Source organism: Podarcis pityusensis (assembly GCF_964106645.2).
Source record: "Podarcis pityusensis genome assembly, chromosome: 6".
Classification (NCBI taxonomy): Eukaryota; Metazoa; Chordata; class Lepidosauria; order Squamata; family Lacertidae; genus Podarcis; species Podarcis pityusensis.
In genome coordinates, this window is record NC_138030.1 from 53,054,178 (window position 1) to 53,073,452 (window position 19,275).

Here is a 19,275-nt window from a genome sequence, read left to right on the forward strand (position 1 = left end):
TTTTTTTAAAGAAAAACACCAAAAATGTGATTATTTGATTGACTTGCCGAAGATCCAGGGCAAGTCAATGCAGAAATTCTCCCTGGATGTCAATTCCACCTTTGAAATCCCAGTAATGTCTGGGAAAGTCCAGATGTATGGCAGCCCTAAGCATCCTTCTATGCGTGTTTACTTCAAAGCAAGTCCCACTGTGTTCAGGATTGCAGCCCCAGTCAGCCTTCACCAACCTGGTGCCCTCCCCAAGTATTAGCTGGGACTGGTGTGAGTTACAGTCCTAAACATCTAGAGAGAACCATGTTGGTGAAATCTGGTTTAAGCATCATAACACAACTTCCTACTATTCCGCTGGCTGATTTAGAAAGTCCCAAGGGATTTCTAGTGCTGTTCTCTTTTCTTTTGTTTGGTACCCAAATTAGTGTTTAGTGATTCTATCAATCAGCTTGAGTTATAATGAAATCTTTACTCCCAGGAAAGATAGCCGATAGCCGACAGCTGACTCGCTCTCCACAGAGAATGACTCTTCTTCAACTGCTGTTAGAAAAAGATGATCAATATTTTGCCAGGAAGGAAGCTTCCAGCCTTCCTTTCTCCCCAACTTCTAGCTTTCTATTGACATGGGCTGTTTTGTGGGTGTGCACTTAAGACCATTCAGTCATGTGATCCCTCCACCTGCAATGTGAAATCATATAGTACAAAAACTCTAATCTCATCTGCTGTTGGTATGGACAAATGCAGGTCTCAGCATCGTTAAATTTAATGCAGTTTACAGTGTGATGATCCAATGCATGTCTTCTCAGAAATAAGTCCCAGTGAATTGTGGCAGCACAGCCTTTCACCTCCCCATCAGAAAGGCCTCTGACCATAGATCATTTAGAGAGGCAGCTCTGTAGAATCCTGTGGAGTCTCAGCCACCCTAACGTTTCAGTCCTATACCCGCCTACCTGGGATTAGGCCCAAGTGAAATTAATGGGAATCCTTCTGAGCAGACAAGTATAGCTGGAGTCCCCAACCTTTTGGTGGCCAGGGACACTTTTGGCAATCTAAGAATCTGCTGTTGGGCATAACACAAAATGACAACTTTAGCGGGGAGCGGGGGAGAGACACCTCGGGGGGGGGGGGAGAGAGACACCTCGTGAAGCTCAGAACTCCCCCTTCAAAAAGACAGATTAAAGACCTACAGACTCACAAAACAAAACATTTTAAAAATGCAGGGCCACCTCAACAAGAAACTCACTCTCAGCAAAAAAGCAAAAATGTTTTTTCTTTTTTTAAAATGGGAGGAGCAGAAAGCGGTGGGCAGGCAAGGAGGATGTCTGAGAGCATTATGGTGCCCACAGCTGCCACACTGGGGACCACAGATGTACAGATTGCACTGTAAATAATTTTGCAGTATTCTCTTGAAGCACAATCTTTGTTCTTAAAGATCAATATCTTACAATTTTGTGCAAAATACAATAGGTAAATCATAAGCCTAGCTTGTGTTTTCTTGTGATATGTTTTATGACACTTTCGAATAGGAAATACCAGACAATATGGCACTCATAGCGGGTGGAACGGTAAACTCATTTTAGAACAATCTTGTGAGTTCATGCAGATTTTACAGAATAAATATTTCAAGGTCAAGGTGAAGGAATTTGAGACAATGTGAGGGAGAAGAATGAGCATATAAATAAATTCACACGTACATTCCTTTCTTGGTTTATAGCTAAACCAGCTGTAGAGTTTGGGCCTTTTTACAAAAAATTAATACGTTCATTGCAATATTTATAGGGGGGTGGTGCAGATAATGAACTGTCCTCATGGAAATGTGTGATCACGTCCACTTATTTACCCTCGAAAGGAATGAAACAGGAAAAAAGCAATGCTTGTTTCATTTTCGAGACAAGTCATTCCCATCTTGGAATGTTAATACTTTCTTTTTAAGTTATTTGACTGAATTGTGAACTTCCTATATGCACATATAAAACTCTCCCCTCACCCCCAAAGAATGTGAATACTGTGGTGGAAATTGGATCAGACTACTATTGGGAGAAAGAGAGCCAGATGAGAGGGAAACGGGACTACTTTTTCCATTTTACTCTAAACTCTAGAAACAAGCTGAAACACAGTCTAGACCTGGAACACAGAACCCGTGGCTCTCTAGATGCTGTTGGACTCCAAATCCCATCAGTCTCTGCCATCATGGCCAATGGCCATGGATGATGGAAATTGTAGTCCAGTAGCTTTAAGCAGCGAAACAGGATGCACTGCTCCTAGTCAACACTGACATCTCTGAAACTGAGTGAGAGTAGATTTTCAAGCTCCCTGATAATTGCTTTTATTTATTTTAATTTTATTTATTACAGTTGTATACCACCCTCCATCCGTAGATTGTTAATTTAGGTTGCAAGCCTAAGCATACTTACAAAGGAGTAAGCCTCATTTAAAGCAATGTGACTTACTTCCTAGAGAGCATGCATAAGACTGCACTGTTAATTACTTCTACTAAGCTTTTTAAGAAACATACTTTCAGGGTTTTGTGTTGTTGGTTTTTTAAAAAAAGCTTCTTCTTTTCTGTCCTCATTTGTTTAAATAAGGCTGCTATCTCAAAGTTTAAATAAGGTGTGAGGTCTAAACTACAATATCTTGAAATAAGAGACGTGCTTTTTAAAACCAGGAGCACCCAGTAAGAGCAAAGCTTCCAGTTTTGGGAGACCAGATTAATAATATTACAGCCACAATCGATGCTTCACCCATCATGGAAGGCATTCCTATCTGTCTTCAGAACCCAGTAATAGTAATGAGTGGCAGGGATAAGGTTTTGATTTTCCCAAACCAAAAGTGATGGTCTGTCTGTGCACATAAGCACCTCTCCAATCAACTTCGTATAGAAATGTTAAGATGGTCAGATATGATCCTAGATGAGTTTCAGTTACTCTGTATAATATATCCCCACTATTCAGCCATTGGCACTAGAATAACTTTTTTAAGGATAAAAATATTATAATTAAGTTTAGCAAAGGCCTTTCCACTGGAATTGTGTTGTGAATTGTTAGGGAGAAAAGTTAGTGCAAAAGTCAGATTTGAAAGTTTTATTCAGTGATACAATATTCTTTGTGAAAGGCCTTTGTATGTATCATCAGCTTTTTAAAAAGTGAACTTGAGGTCTTTATTGATCTTTATATCTGTTGGGGGGTGTGTGTGTGTATTATAAAAGCTATCAATGTACTGTTTAACTAGTTCTCTTAAGCACTATTTTTTAGGTGTAAAGAGATACTGACTTAAAAAGAAAAATGGTCAGGGGACAAATATTCATGGTTACTGAAAGGACCTGTCTGTGGTTCTTGGTTTTGTAGAACAGATAGCTGAATTCTAAAATTAACAGGCTGTAAGTTGATCAGTTGAAGGACATAGGAAGCTCCCTCAATGCAAGTCAGACCATTGGTCTTTTTAGTTCCATATTATCAGCCTTAGTGGATGGTGGGGTGGGGGTGGTACTTACTTGACCTGTGGTCGCTCACCTTGCTGCTCCACACCACAACAGAGGTGGTGGCAAAGTCAGTATGGTATAAATGCACTGCCTGATTGGTTCTGCTGGTACATTTGCAAGTGAGTGGCAGTGCCCCACACCACTCTCTGCTACTGATTGTCAACACTGACTGGCATTGGTTTTCCAGGATTTCAGACAGAGGTCTTTCCCAGTCTTAGCTGGAGATCCACGGATGAAGCCTGGGACCATTTGCATGCAAAGCTCTACCACTGAGCTACAGCTCTTCCCTAACAAGTTACTTTGACCCTGTCTACAGCTAGATCCTGACCTTATTCTGCGTAACTAAGTGGTTGGATTTTATATTTTTCAAAAATGCTGGGTCAACTACTGTATGCTTCTTCTTCCCAAACCTCCATAGCACCCAGCAGAGCCTTATATGAATGACCGCTACCTTTTTCCACATTAAGAGTGTGAATTAAAAAATTCAACATAGCACTAAGAGTGCCCCCTTAGCATAAGCATTTCTGCTTGCTTGATGGAACTATCTGCCTTTTCCTCCCGCTGCATGCTGCTCCAGGGGTTCTCCTGATCCCTTCAGGGCCAATTTGGGGGCTTGCAGTGGGGAGGGCAGAAGTTCTTGTATGGGCTTCTGCTGGCAGGGCTAGTAGGTTGAATCCAGCCCCATGGCTCCAACATCAGCCAATGTTTTGTACCCACCCACCCTTTTGTTTACCATCTAGCCTAACTTTGCATGCTACTTTGTGACATTTTGGTTGGCCTAGTAGATGTATTGCCCTAATGTGTGTTTTGGAATAAATCCATCCAGTTAACATGTGCATCAGCTGCAGGCAACTGACTCATAAGACTGGATCTCACATTCCATGTTTTCCCTAGGAGTATCCACATGGCCCATGTAATTGACACAGGTTGAGCTTGAGGGACCTTGCCAGGTTTCTTTAGCCATGGATTGTGTTCTTGCATTGCCTGGAAGCAAGTATTCAGCCCCTTCACTTTCGGTTTGAGCTTTACATCAAATCCTTTCATAGTGCTTAGCTCTGGAGTATATGAATTGCCCCTGTGGTCATTTGCTGCAGGTAAACCAGATCATGGATATTAGTAATGCATTTTGATTTATTTGTTTTCTGCTTTTAAAGATCTCAGTCCTCCTCAAGTTTTTCATCTGAAGCCAGAAATAATTTGGCATGGGGGTCATTTTTAATTATTTTGCTAAATCTCTCTTTAACCCTTCACTCTGTTTATCAAAGATTTGCAATGTGCAACTGATAAAGAAAAACAGTGGAAGATGGCACATTCACACATTTTAATTGCTCTCCATTGTCCAAATTAGTATCAAAGTTTACACGCAGGCACACTAAAATCTTGTAATGGCACAGTCAATGTGTACAGTTCAGCAGGCAGAAAATGTCTCTTCATCCAAAAAATTCTAGTGTGTTCATGCCTCTCATTTCATTTGAAGAACTCATCTAGAAATTGGATACTGTCCTACTGGAAGTGCTTTAACCAGGACAAAGTTGCAACCATCACCTGATATTGATAAAATGGGGCAATTTAAAAGAACTAAAGGAGAACATGGCATTGGGGGCTCAGAACAGCTTTCAGTTAAACCACACCTGGGTCAGCTGGCTTTTTGTATTATAATTATTATAGAGTTGATTCTATCTACTATCTAAGTATAAATGTAAAAGAAAAGGGAAGGGAGGTGCTTCACAATTCTGCATAAGGCAACACTGACGTTAACACACAAGTGAAGGAACATTTTCAACATCATATAAACTATGTACAGTATGAAGCTCCCCAGTCCCGCAAAGAAACAAAGCAATCACATTTATCATAGCGCCATCTAAAGCATCTCTCTGAATATTACATAGTTTGACTCACAGTTCTGAAGACAAGCTCACATTTTTAAGACATCTTTCCTTCCTCTGGGTTGTTATGATTATTTTTAAAATGGGCCATGGAAACAGGCAGTAGCAACGTCTGACGTGGAAACCAGAGCTATAGGAGACTTGGGTCAACATTTCCCCCAGGACTGGTGGGAGCAACGTGATGTGGGACAGAGCCAAGAGCTGTGCCGTGTGTTAAAGACAAACCCATTCAGTGGCAAAGGCATGGCGCGCTTCCTTAGGGTCATCTGTTGGTTGGGTTCTTGCCATTTCCCACCCCCCTGCCTGACTCTCAGTTTGGTAAAGTATCCAGGCCCAGAGAGGCAGCGTGTTGCTTTGCTCGCAGCCGAAGGTTCTCAATACTCGTCGTTTTACTGTTCAGGCTTGGAAGAGAGGACGAAGCCTGCAGGATAGGAGAGGACCACACCTGCTGGGCGTGGGAGAGCGACTGGTAATAAGACTGGCAGTGCAGGGAGCTTAGGGGTGCCATGTTGACATTCATGCCCAAATAAGGCATGGTGGAAGGGCTCCCCATTTCGAAGGAGGAGTAATGGACCAAGTTGTTTGTGGCTGCCATGTGCTGGCGGAACTGCTCTTGCAGGCGGAAGAGGCTGAGGGGCGAGGAGGAATAGGAGTGTGTCTGAGACATGCTGCTACTGGAAGATGGCGTGGCCGTGGCATTGACGGGGGAATCTGCATTGTTAAGCACAGCAGAAGAAAGTCAGTAAAAATTATCAGCAGCACAGAGTACAAACCTGAAAAGAACGGTTTCTCTTGATGTTCAAAACGTATTACATCCAGCTTGCTGCAACGCAGGGCAACTTTGGAAGATACAGAATGGTGTGTGTGTGTGAGAGAGAGAGAGAGAGAGAGAGAGTGCAAGGAGTGTGAGTGATGGGAAAGAAGCACCAATCGCTTGCCTTGCCTTTCCCACCAAGAGTTGGAAAAGGACTCCTTTCCCCCATTTCCTACATATGCACATTTACACCCTGTTTAAATGGGGACATGAATGTCCAGGGACTGGCAAGCCAAGAGATTGGGATGAGAAGATCTGAAGACAAATTGTAGGAAAGGAACATTTTGTTTGATCTTGGTCCTGGACCAAAGATAGGGAGCCTGTGGCCCTCTACATGCTTTTGGACTACATGCTTTTTGAACTCCCATCATCCTTGGTCATGCTGCCTGGAGATGATGAGGGTCAGAGTCCAACAACATCTGGATCTGTAGAGCCACATGTTCCCCATCCCTGCCCTAGTATACGTGAAGGAGCGTCTCCACCCCCATCATTCTGCCTGGACACTGAGGTCCAGCTCCGAGGGCCTTCTGGCAGTTCCCTCACTGTGAGATGTGAAGTTACAGGGAACCAGGCAGAGGGCCTTCTCGGTGGTGGCACCCGCCTTGTGGAACGCCCTCCCATCAAATGTCAAGGAAATAAACAACTATCTGACTTTTAGAAGACATTTGAAGGGAAGTTTATTCCGTTTTTAATCTGTTGGCAGCCACCCAGAGTGGCTGGGGAAACCCAGCTGGATGGGTGGGGGTAATAATAATAATAATAATAATAATAATAATAATAATTACTAGACTTTCAGACTTTGGCTGGATCAACACAACCAGCAATTGGCTTATCACATGGCACCTGAGGGTAGCATCCCACCATGTAGCTAGGCTCCCTGCCATCACCACTCCTCTTCCTCAGATTACCATGTGGCAGCAGATAGATGGTAACACTAGGTTAATAATGCAGTCAACTTTGCACAGTGCATGCATTATGCAGTAAGCTTTTAAGTAGCAATTGTCTGATCTGCCTGGATTGAACATACTCGAGGATAAACGGCTTGTGTGATTTTTTTTTTAAACTCTACCTATTCACTGCAAGCAGAAGCTGCCTATGAATCCCTAATGAACTGTATTCACCATGGGGGTGAAGTCTGCAGCTGAGCATGGTGTATCATATCATATATGTAGAAAAGATGGCTCAACACTGTAGACATGTATGTATTTATAAATAAGTGTCTGTATACTGCTAAATAAATAAAAAAGATCTTCTCAAAGTGATGTACATAAAATCAACATGCAGTCAAAAGGAAAAAAAAACGTAAAAAGCAAAGATCCAAAGAACACAGCAATGTGTCACGGCAAGGTAAGCTTGTAGAAATAAATAAAGAAGTTTTAAGCTGGCACCTAAAGCTCAACACAGATCGTGCCTAATATGCAGAGGCAATAAACTCCACAGTCTGGGTGCTGGTATGCCAAGTGCCATTTTAGCAACACTTCTCTAGCATATTTCAATGTCTGGGCAGGAATGTATGAAGAAAGGCATTAGGTAGGGTGGTCCTAAGTTGTTTAGTGCTTTATGCACTAAGAGCAACACCTTGAATTTGGCCAGGTGGCATATTGGCAGCCAATGTGATTGTAAAGCACTTTGGAGAAATAGTGCAAATGGTAAACAGAAATATGCTTTGCCACAAAGTCCTTAATGTTATGTGTCAACTGGGTCAGTGTCATGATGACTACATCCATTATCAGAGGTGGTATGTTTCGAAACAGCAGTTGCTGGGGAACAGCAAGGAAAGAGGCCTGATGCAATCATGTCCTGCTTTGTGACTTCTCATTGGTATCTGGCTGGTTACTGGGGCAAGCAAGATCCTGACTAGATACGCCTTCGTTTAACCCAATAGGGTTCTTCATATGTCCTTATGTTTAAAATGTAGAACTGTGATTCACATATTTGGGATCAACCAAATCTTAACTTAATTCTTAAACAATCTTCCCTACATGAGTTTCAGAAAACGTCTTGTGGAAAACTTATGGAATAGTATAACCATGTAAGGTCTTAGCCCAGGACTAGCTAACATGGGGCTCTGCAGGTTTGTTGGACTACAATTCCCATCATCCCTGGCCAACACCTGCAACAAATCTATGTTTTATTTTGTTTGTTTTTAAAATTTTATTTTATGGTTTCATACTGTTTTTATTTTGAATTAAAATGGGGGCACCATAATCTTTTCAACGCTTAGGTTCCTGTGCACAGCCTGCCTTTTGTGATGTGTATGTTTTCTTTGCACATTAAGTGACTGGAATGAAAGAGCTAGATTGATCCTTTAAAAGAGAGGGAGTCAACATGATGCCCTTCGAATGCTGTGAAGTACAGCTCCTATTATCCATGATATTTTACCCTACTGGCTGGGGGCTGATGGGAGATGTAGTTCACAGAAGCTAGAGAGTACCACATTGGCTACCCTTATTGAGATTATCTGGTGGGCAAGAGAAAAGTCTTTGTTTCTGAACCCATCCTTAGGCTCTGCTCACATCAAAACTCTTCCTACAAAGGAGAATGTTGCTTTCCTTCCTCACCTGCTTTTGGGCTTGCTCTCTTGCTGCTCAGTGCCTTGTTTTCGGCTCCGGGGCTCTTTTCTGCTTTGTTCTCCTCCAGTGAGATCTTGAATTCTTCCTCTCTGTCTGTCTGGTCCTCAGCTGCCGACTCGCTGGCCGACTGCTCCGAGAGAGTCAGGTTGAGCTCTGCGTTGACTTCACTGGGCAGGCTCATGGATTTGTCTGCATCAGGAGCCGGAGTCTGTGTTTCTAGGACGGGAGTGTCTGCTTTGCCCTCACTGTGGTTGGCTTCAGAGTCCTTCTGCTTCTGCAGCTGCTCCTTTTGCAGACTGCGCTGCTTCTTTCGGAACTTGGCTCGCCTGTTTTTAAACCAAACCTTGGTTTGGAAGAGAAGGAGAGGGAGCGGAAAATTGGTTTAAATTAGACCAGTGTAATCTAACAGTGTTATTTAGTCTGTATCCTCTCTCCATGGTATTTCCTGTTTTGTTCCCTACCTGACATTGCACTTGGTGGGCAATCTTTGTTCACCTGGGAGATCATATTTGCTATTCTAGGGACTGCCTTAGATAGCTTTGGTTTTTCCCCTCCCTGTTTATAATTCCCAACCAGACCTTTTAATCTTTGACTGTGCTTTCTAATTCGCAACTATATTTGTTAATTGTATTTTCTAACTGTACTCTCCTATGGGGGTGTGTGCACATGCGCACGCATGCACGCAAACACAATCTTTACTATCTTTTAATAAATCTTGGTTCCTTGCTGTGGTCTAACTTGGTTAAGCAGAGGCTCAAGGAGCCATCTCTTCCTTCTTTTGAATCTCAGTGGTGCCTTTTAAGGTCTGGGAATCTACTGGCCCAGACTGCTTGGGCTTAAGGAGTGTTGACAGTGCAATACTTTTCAGGGTTTAGATTCTGGTCATAAGACACCATCTTTCTTTCTTTTAACGTATTTTTTATTAAAGCTTTCTTGGTTTACAAAAGTATGTGCAATGTCTCTTTTTTCAAGTTACATTTTCTACAGATCAGTTTCATTTGTTGAGACATTAGTGTTACATTAGGAAGAAAAGGGGGAAAGGATTGGAGGGGGCCACAGTGAGTGGGGTTGGAGTCGGGTGGCAATGTTTCTATTTTACTTAATGTACGTGTGGGGTTATGTGTCTGCGTCGCTTGTGCAGGTTCTCTTTACTATTCACTTGTGGTTTTTTGGGTGGTGAGAAAGGTTGGGGTTGGCCTAGGGTATGGTTGGTTGGTTGTGACTGGCTGTGATGAACTTTGTTTTCATTTGTGAGTGGGGTGGGTGGGTGTTTTTGAATCAAGTTAGCCATATTGATTTGTATGCTGTTGGTGAATTCTTGTCGTTGTCTTGTTGGGCTGTGTATATGACAAAGGGGAGCCATACTGGGATGAAGGCGTCTTCTTCCATTTGTCCCCATGTCAGTTTCAGTTTATTGGTTAGTTTTTCTAATAAGGCTGTTTCCCATACTATTTGGTACCATTGGTCCATGTGTTATTAGATACCATCTGAACCAACAAGAGCTGTTTCCTGGGGTTTGGGAGCCAGCCCTTGACATATGGTTCCTCAGAACAGCTTTTGCCAATTTGGTTTCATCCAAATGCTTTGGGATACAATGCTCATCAGCCATGGGTGTAGCTGGGGGCGAACAGCTGCCCCCCTAAACCAATAAAAATCAATAAAAATACATAGCAAACTGAGGTTCTGCCCCCTAACAAAAACCCTGGCTACGTCCATGCAGCATCAGTCCCAGCCAGCACAGTTGTGCTAGCTGGACCTGATGGGAGCTGTGGTCCAAACCATTTGAAAGGCACCAGATTAGTGGAGGTTTTCATGAGCAACGAAAGCTATGATCTGAAAGAATGCTACATTAGAAATAGCCAACTCTTCATGGTTCAGAAATGGCTGACAATGAACCCTTGAACTGCTATGTTCTTTTTATTTTATAGTTCAGTAAAGTTTTCACCATTTTTGTTTTTACAAAGCAAAATAAGTTCACCTCCCAAGCACCCAGTGGGTTAACCACCACCAACCATCTGCCTGCATTAATTGAATAGGACATGTGACAGTATAGTTTGGAAAGTTGTCTGTTCTCTATGCATTTGGAAGTGCAGTTGGTGTGGCCACACAGGTGATGCCAGGATTGAGAAGTAAAGCACCTTGTGTGGTTGCATGCACAGAGCCTGAATGCATAGCCTCATGAAGAGGGTTGTGAAACCATGCCGTGGTAGCTGTGGATCTAAAACTTTACAATGTCCTTTGAATGAATAGCTCTGCATATCACAAAAACACACCGGGGAGAAAATATGCATGCACTACTCATTATATCTAAACAAGACGTACCATTTTTATGATGCAAAGGGAAGCAACATCTGGGCTGAGACTAAGGGTGAAGTCAGGTAAAATGTTTATATGTGTGGTAGAAATGGGTTTTGACACCCAGGCACACCATTCTAAGGCACTTAAAATTTCACATCTACCTTCACCCAGGATGGTTAACATGAGATGGTTAACATTATGGGTACCTGAACTCTGGCTTCTGGCAAATTGGTACACATGGCCAACCTCTCCCTCATCACCACATCTGGATAGTGAGTCTTCTGGAAAGTTTTCTCCAGGGCTTCCAGCTGCTGGGCTGTGAAAGCTGTGCGGCTTCTCCTCTGTTTGCGGTGCTGGGAGCCATAACGGGCCTCCAAAATGATGTCTTGAAACGTACAGCCGTTGGAGGACAAGAGAAGTGGCCAATTTAATTAGTGTAATTTGTGTGCATCATATAAAGAAAAGCATTTGGGCAGCTAACAAAGCAGCTTAAAGCAGCCTTTCTCAACCTGTGAGTCCCCAGATGTTGTTGAACTACAACTCCCATCACCCCTAGCAAGGCCAGAGTTCAGGGATGATGGGAGTTGTAGTCCAACAACATCTGGCGACCCACAGGTTGAGAACCGCTGGCTTAAATAAATGGGGAGGTTTCTAGTGTACAGCTTGAGGTAGCTTTAGATTGGCCTCTCCATGTGGTTGGACCTCATGAGATGGTAGGTCCTAGGGGGCCACAGGTTCCCCATCCCTGATCTACATAAATAGCAGCAAAACTCTGAATGTTCTCTAGCTGCTATTTGTTTTTATTGTATTCAACTGAAGAAACTGAGGCCTAAAGAAGTGATATGACTGTCCTCCAGAGATGCTTCCATTGGTCAGTATTTCAACCTTCAGAACACTGCTGGACTCCAACTCCCATCAGCCCTAGCCAGTATGACCAATGATGAAGGCCACTGGGAGCTGTAATCCAGTAACACTGACATCAGAACATGGATCAGGCCAATGGCCCATCTAGGTCAGCATCCTGTTCTCACAGGGACTGAACAGTTGTCTGTGGGAAACCAGCAAGCAGGATTTGAGCACAAGAGCACTCTCCCTCTGGTGGTTTCTGACTTTTTGAGCATCTGTAGAAGATAATCATCTCCTTCTGACCATGGAAGGCTTTTAATCCATTGGAGGGATCCCACTGGTGGAGATGGGGGAGACGTGATGCATGTCAATACCATCCTCCCTCATTCTTCCACATTCTTCCAGAGTGTGTGACATGGGGCTGCAGGGGCAAGGGAGAAGTTGCAAAAGTCACCTTCCCCATCTGCCATTTGGAAGCTCCTACAGGCAAGAGCAAAGTCCAAATGCAGTGTATTGGAATTTGAAAGGACAGGTTGCTGTACAGCCATATGTTATAGTCAGAGTAGCTTGATGCAATTTCTAAATTTGGTATAGCACCTTTATATATTTATTGGATTCTATATGCAACTTTGTGGAAAATAAGTGCATGAAGCAAAATATTAAAATTCCAGTTTGGTTACCTTAACTTTTGCTCCCTATTCTGGAGGCTTCACATAAAGTCCAGGACATTTTGCACAACTGAGCTGTTATTGCTTTTCCTTGGATTTGTGCTCATCTTCAGGGATTTTAAAAATTACCAACCCTTTGGTCTTCTCAAAATTCAGCTGTCATTTCAGCCGTGTCCCAGTAATAATCCTGTACACTATCCCAATGCAAAGACAAGATCCATAAGTTGTTCTTACCAGCCAGTCTCTCTGCCAGCGTCAGGGCATGCACAGACGGCCTGTAGTCTGGGGCATGCTGAGCTTGCTGTGCTGCCTGTTGGTGAAGATTATACATGGCACTCAGAGAATTCATGGCATGAAGAGAATAGCCATTCACTCCATAGTGCTGCATGGTGACATAAGACCTGTAGCAACAGAAAGAGGAGAAGGAGAAGGAGGAGACTGTTATTGTGACTAATGCAAAGGCAACCTTTGATGTGAAACCATCAATCATGTAGGTGGAAATTTAATTCCACATGGAAATCCATCAGGTTCACTTTTCTCAAGTCCAAGGTATGTTCGCTTCAGCTTTAATCCCTGTTCAACCATACCTTGGATCAGTCATGGTCTCGTAGCCTAACCTAGCTCACAGGGTCATGGGGTGTAACAGAAGTGCATGTGGACCTACCAGTGTATCCAAAGAGCCATCTTCCCTGAAACTGGCACTACTGCTTGCCTGGATGGGACTGAGGATGGGTGGAAGTGAGGATGGGTCCATGCAGGTGCAGCAGTCAGAGTACCAAATTGACAGTGCACAGGTGTGGCCCCTATCTTGCTGCTGCCCCACCCTACCTCCTTTCCAGGTTAGCTACAAAGATGCTGGTGACCATAATACGGCTTTATCTAGGTGTACAGCTGATTATCAAAAAAAGCAACTGATCTTGTGAAGTTTTGTTTTTTTACACCTGCATTCCCCTCCCCTCATTGTTGTGACATACGGCTTTGACAAATGTATGAACAGAAGTGGACTGAACTAATGTAAAGCTTTGGAAGTACATCAGGCTGCTGGGAGAGAAAGTTGCCTTTCCCTCAGTGTTTTCACCAGAAGCGAGAATGGCATATTTCATTTCTAACCAGTCATCTTTCAAACATAGGAAAATGGGTTGCCTCTAGCCTTAGAAATCTCATTATTCTTTGAATCCTGGCTCTCACAATTTTCTTCCCAACAATTTGGGCCTTTCCACATTGGGGGAAAAGGGGTAGTTCTCTGTTATTCAAGGTGGACCTCAACCATGGTCCTCCCGCAAGTCCCTTTTCAGTGATAATGGCACAATATCCCGTTTGCACATAACACAAGCATTCTGGTGAACTGTGATGTGGTTTGCTCTTTTATTTTATTTTCTCCTATAGATGCTAAGTACCCAAATCTTATTCCCAGTATGGTATTTTGTAACATTGCCTGTTGACAAGTCTGTACTTCCTGTATCAGAAAGTGTGTGCATGTGCATGCCTGCAAAATGAATGAACAGATTTTAATAAAACTTTAATAACAAAGCTGGTTACACAAGTACCCTAGGAGAGCGAGAATCTTAAATATTCCATGGAATACTGACTACCTATGTACCATAGCTACCAGCATAATTTACTGACAAAACAAAACATATATTCCAGCAACTCCAAATCAGTGTGCAGGCAGTGAAGCAGTATATATAATTCCCATGGAAATCAGTCACATGCAGAGTAAGTTTTAGCACACAATAGTAATAAGCGGTTACATGTGTAGTTTATCCAAACACCCATAGGAGAAGGACGAAGTACAAGCAAGTGAAGCTCTCAGTCATGTGTTGGCTCAGGAGACAAAATGCAGGGCCAGCCCCACTATTAGGCAGAATGAGACCGTTGCTACAGGTGGCATATGCTGAAGGGAGGGGAGACAGAAGAGCTTTGTGTGCTACTTGCCCTATATCTTCCCTCAAGTGTAGTGGAGGATGCTATCCCTTTGCCAGTGCTGAAGTAAGATAGATTCAAATGCCACCTTAGTCGGTTTTGATACATGGAATGAGGAAAGGCACCCTCTTGTCCTTTGCCTCAGGCAGAAAAATGTTTTGGCCTAGCCTGGACAAGATGAACGTTTATCACAAACATATGCCTCCAACTGTGAGTGATAACAATGAAATTAAAACACAAGGCTCCTTCAGCAGAATGTGAGCTCTCTAATAGTTTCCTAGCCACCAATTTAAAGCAAATATCAAATCAAGGGAATTCTGTTCTGGGTGCAAATCCAACTCAGAATGTCCAACACTGTAGTTTGTTTGTGAAAATATTTCCATCTAGCATTTCCAAACAAGTGGATGTATCAGGTGGCTATAAATAACTTGGCTTCAAAGCCTGGATGGGAGACTGCCCATGAAACACACTCATGCAAGCCACCCCGAGTTGCATGATAGATGAAGTATACTGCCTAATTAACTGTGAGGGGAGAGACTCCATCAAGCAAGGCCTCTTTGCACCTGCCTTGCCCCACCCTCTAATCTCTGCTTCTCAATTTGTATTGTATTATTTTATATACTGTGTCTTGCCGTTGTTTTATTGATTATAGTTTAGAAATTTATTATAACTGCTGAGTGGATTTCTGTTTAACTTTTATATGTTGTTATTATTATTTAATACTATTCTAGTGATTGTTGAATGTTACTTTTTTGATATAGGTTACCCCCGGGTGCAAGTAGATAAATAGGGACCGCTTACCAGCGGGAAGGTAAACGGCGTTCCATGTGCTGCGCTGGCTTGCCAGATGCAGCTTGTCACGCTGGCCACGTGACCCGGAAGTGTCTGCGGACAGCGCTGGCTCCCGGCCTATAGAGTGAGATGAGCGCACAACCCTAGAGTCTGGCAAGACTGGCCCGTACGGGCAGGGGTACCTTTACCTTTACCTATTTTAAAGTTATGTTTTATTATCACATTTTTGTATTGCATTAGATTGTTATAAGATGTACATTTTTTGTTTCTTCAGTTTGTAAACTGCCTTGAGTATTGTAAGATAGAAGAAGAAGAAGAAGAAGAAGAAGAAGAAGAAGAAGAAGAAGAAGAAGAGTTGTTTGGATTTGATATCCTGCCTTTCACTCCCCTTCAGGAGTCTCAAAGCGGCTAACAATCTCCTTTCCCTTCCTCCCCCACAACAAACACTCTGTGAGGTGAGTGGGGCTGAGAGACTTCAGAGAAGTGTGACTAGCCCAAGGTCACCCAGCAGCTGCATGTGGAGGAGCAGAGATGCAAACCCGGTTCACCAGATTACGAGTCTACCACTCTTAACCACTACACCACACTGGCACCACACTGACAGTATGCAGATTAAAAATAATGATGATGATAAATAAAACGAATCATTTGGGCAGAGGCAGATTTAGGGCAATGTGACCAGTACCGCCACACTGGGCGCCGAGCCTAGAGGGTGTCACAGGGTGTTGCAGTTATGATATAGAGAATTGAGCAGAACAGAAGGTGGTAGGTGGGAGAGTGCTAGATTTTGGGCTCACACAGGGTGCAGCTGAAATTTGAAAGACCAAAGTCTGCCCCTGACAAGCGTGTGGCACATATGCTGATCAGAGATCACAAAATCTTACAGTAAGCATCTTTGGGAAATGATGGAAGAAGCAATAGCGTGAAACCCCAGCTGAATGTAGAAAGGCAAGATTAACAACAATAGCAAAACTCATGTATGGGAAAGGGTAGTCAACACAAAGTAAATACACCGAAAGCAAAGCTAATTGAACCCACACAAACTATTGAAGAACGTACACTGTTTGGGTGTTCACACCCAGGAAAGGAGTGACCTGCCACTAGAAAGTTGCAAGGGAAAAAACCCCTTTGGATTACTAGAAGACAGTGTGGATTTATTCATTAGAATTTGCTGAACCAAATCTGTATTTTTGTTGCTGGAACAGGAGGAATGCAGCTGATAGAACAGCTATTTCAAGACTTGAAATAGGTAGGTAAGTAATTTTGGAGTACAAAATTTGTTAGTTATGAAGAAATATTTATGAGTGGACCAGATTGCATAAGAAATTACATTTGAGTTTTTAAGGAGGGGACTGAATGAATGCTCATCTTTCCAGGATAATTTGAGTCTGGGAAACTTGGCTCTTGAAGGTCTGAACTAGAAAATCCATGAGATCGGCACAAAAATGCATACAAAAATCTATTCCTGACAAATAGGCTGTGATGGAAACATCATACTGTAAATAAAAAAATCTTTCCATACATCTATCCAATTTGGTTTTATAACTAGTGTAGTTCCTGCTTTTAATAGCACCTCTGTGGAGAAGAGTACTAAAATCTTCCTGTTATCTCTAATCTGAATTTAAGAATGAACAACTTCTTAGATCCATTCTTTGTAGGCTCGCAGAATCACAGTTAACTTCCCATTTGCCTCCCTGCATGCTCCAAATAGAATAAATTAAATATTTAAAAGACACTATGCAGCAATTTTCTTTTGTAAATGGTGGAGGCCATTTGTCAAGCTGCAGCAGTGTTTTGCAAGCTGTCGAATTGTGCTTACATTGGTTAAAATAATCTTTATATTTCATTAAGCAACCAAATAAGCTGATCTTCCCCACTGGCTGTATAGATGGCTTTAATTTTCAAAATCTGCAAATGCATCTTTTATGTCGTTCAGTGGCTGGAGGGCATTGGTAATGCTGCAGCCAATTGGAGAATAAACAGCAGAGTTTGATTAGGTGGTATATTATATAAATTAACACTGTGCAGTGAAAAGAGCATATCTTAAGTTGTCCTTACTACAGTGGGGGATTGAACTTTCACCTCTCCTATTAATAATGGTTGCAGCTCCCATAATGCTCTTTGCTGAAAATTTGAAGAGGGTGAGAATTAGAGGGAAGTTTGTGAAAGCAAAATTAATAGGAAATGGAAGCATCTGCAATTGATGCAAGTGAGATTAGCCTCAATATTGTGATGTTAAATGACAGGACCAGGAGCTGAATCCAAAAATTCAAGAACAAAACGGTCCCTTTTTTCCCTACTAAGACCTGTACACTAGGAGTTTGCACTGTGAAAAGTAACTTCCTGCCAATATTTGACATCCTAATTTGCTGTCCTTGATTATGACTATCAGACCCTAAAAAGGAATCTAATTTTTGCAATAAAAATAAAACTCCACTGAATTGTTAGTTGCTGTTGTTGCTTTTTTATTGCAGACATTTAGGCTCATTTTCATATGCTCTTGACAAAATTTGTATGATAATCCTGGTGCAGTGTCATCTCTGATTCTGGAATATGGGTTCTTATGGACATTAACCAAGGAAAATGATCAAAATCAAGCAACTGAAATGACAGAATTGCTCCAATCACATCCTCCCAGCTTTGGTAGGAAACTAGTTGAACTGTAGCACTGAATGAATCAAGAAAAAGTTCTCAAGAGGATAAAGCACGAACTCAACGTCATCAAAGCGCTTGATGAAAGCACTAATGGGGAGGTAGGGAAAAAAATCATTTCTATACCCATTCCTGGGTTTTTTATCCATTGCCCTATTGGAAATGGTTGTTATCCATCTTTTATTGTTGTTTGCAGCATTTTAGATAGAGAGTCATCAGGTTAATAAACATACCAATTTTACTTCCCCTCTCATATTACATCTTCTACTCCATTATAATTTCTGCAGCCTTCTTCTGAAGCATTTCCGCTTAGTATACTTTAGAGCATAAGCCTAGACAGCTTCCCACTCTGGCCTCAGGCTAATGCAGAACAGAACTGAGTTCTTACTTCAGAAATTAATGTTGGATAATATTGAAAAGGACTGGGCCCAGGAGTGACCCCGATGAGATCCTTCAGTGGTTAGCATTGATCAGTCAATTACTCATTGCACTTCAAAATAAAAAAAATCCTTCCAGTAGCACCTTTAAGACCAACTAAGTTAGTTCTTGGTATGAGCTTTCGTGTGCAAGCACACTTCTTCAGATACACAGTTGAACTGTAGCACTGAATACACTGAATGTGTATCTGAAGAAGTGTGCTTGCACACGAAAGCTCATACCAAGAACTAACTTAGTTGGTCTTAAAGGTGCTACTGGAAGGATTTTTTTTATTTTGACTATGGCAGACCAACACGGCTACCTATCTGTAACTGGAATCATTGCACTTCACTCATTTTGTTATCCTTTCTGTAGTTTTCTCATCTGCCTTGCTCTGCTCGCCAGGTTTTAGATCTTTGCTGATCCGAAACCTGAAGGCATGCTAAAGCCATTAGTTTGCATCCTAAGATATGTTAGGTTAAGGAAGTTAATGGGAAGATTTCCTCTCCCCTCTTCCACCTGCAGCCACCTGCAACCCTACAGAAAGCCCTTCCAGGCGGAGGAGGATGTCAACCTAAACCCTGCACCTGCTTTTTCTTTGTCTTTATCTTCCTTTGATGTGCAGCATCCTTTCTGGTGCTCCCAGCAGCAATTAAAACGGTGTACCATATTTCCTGAGTATTTCCTAAGTATGACTTGGGATCCAAAGAACTGTGAGTGGAAATATATTGGTGCTGCTCCATCAACTCTTGCACAAGCACTAGCAAAAGGCATCTTGTGGAGCAGCACGTTTATTTTTTACAGAAGCACAGTGAAGAAGGAAGATACAGCCTTCCAGAAGATACAGGTTCCAGTCAGTCCTGAGTCACTGTTGTTGGTCCTGACACCTGCTGTGACTCACTGTCAACAGCGGTACCTCCTAAAGCTTCCACTTCCC

General features: G+C 42.4%; 1 protein-coding gene across 1 annotated transcript in view; it reads right to left on the reverse strand.

Annotated features, from left to right (window-relative positions):
• Positions 1–2,507: 2,507 nt before the first annotated feature.
• DMBX1 (diencephalon/mesencephalon homeobox 1) overlaps positions 2,508–19,275 on the reverse strand; it is a 37,722-nt gene continuing 20,954 nt past the window's right edge. The window contains exons 2-5 of the mRNA XM_081009531.1: positions 12,789–12,955; positions 11,247–11,425; positions 8,731–9,085; positions 2,508–6,066 (exon numbers count right to left, since the gene is read on the reverse strand). Coding sequence (XP_080865657.1) covers positions 5,666–6,066; positions 8,731–9,085; positions 11,247–11,425; positions 12,789–12,942 — 1,089 coding nt within the window. The 5' untranslated portion in view covers positions 12,943–12,955 and the 3' untranslated portion in view covers positions 2,508–5,665. The remainder of the gene's footprint in view (positions 6,067–8,730; positions 9,086–11,246; positions 11,426–12,788; positions 12,956–19,275) is intronic.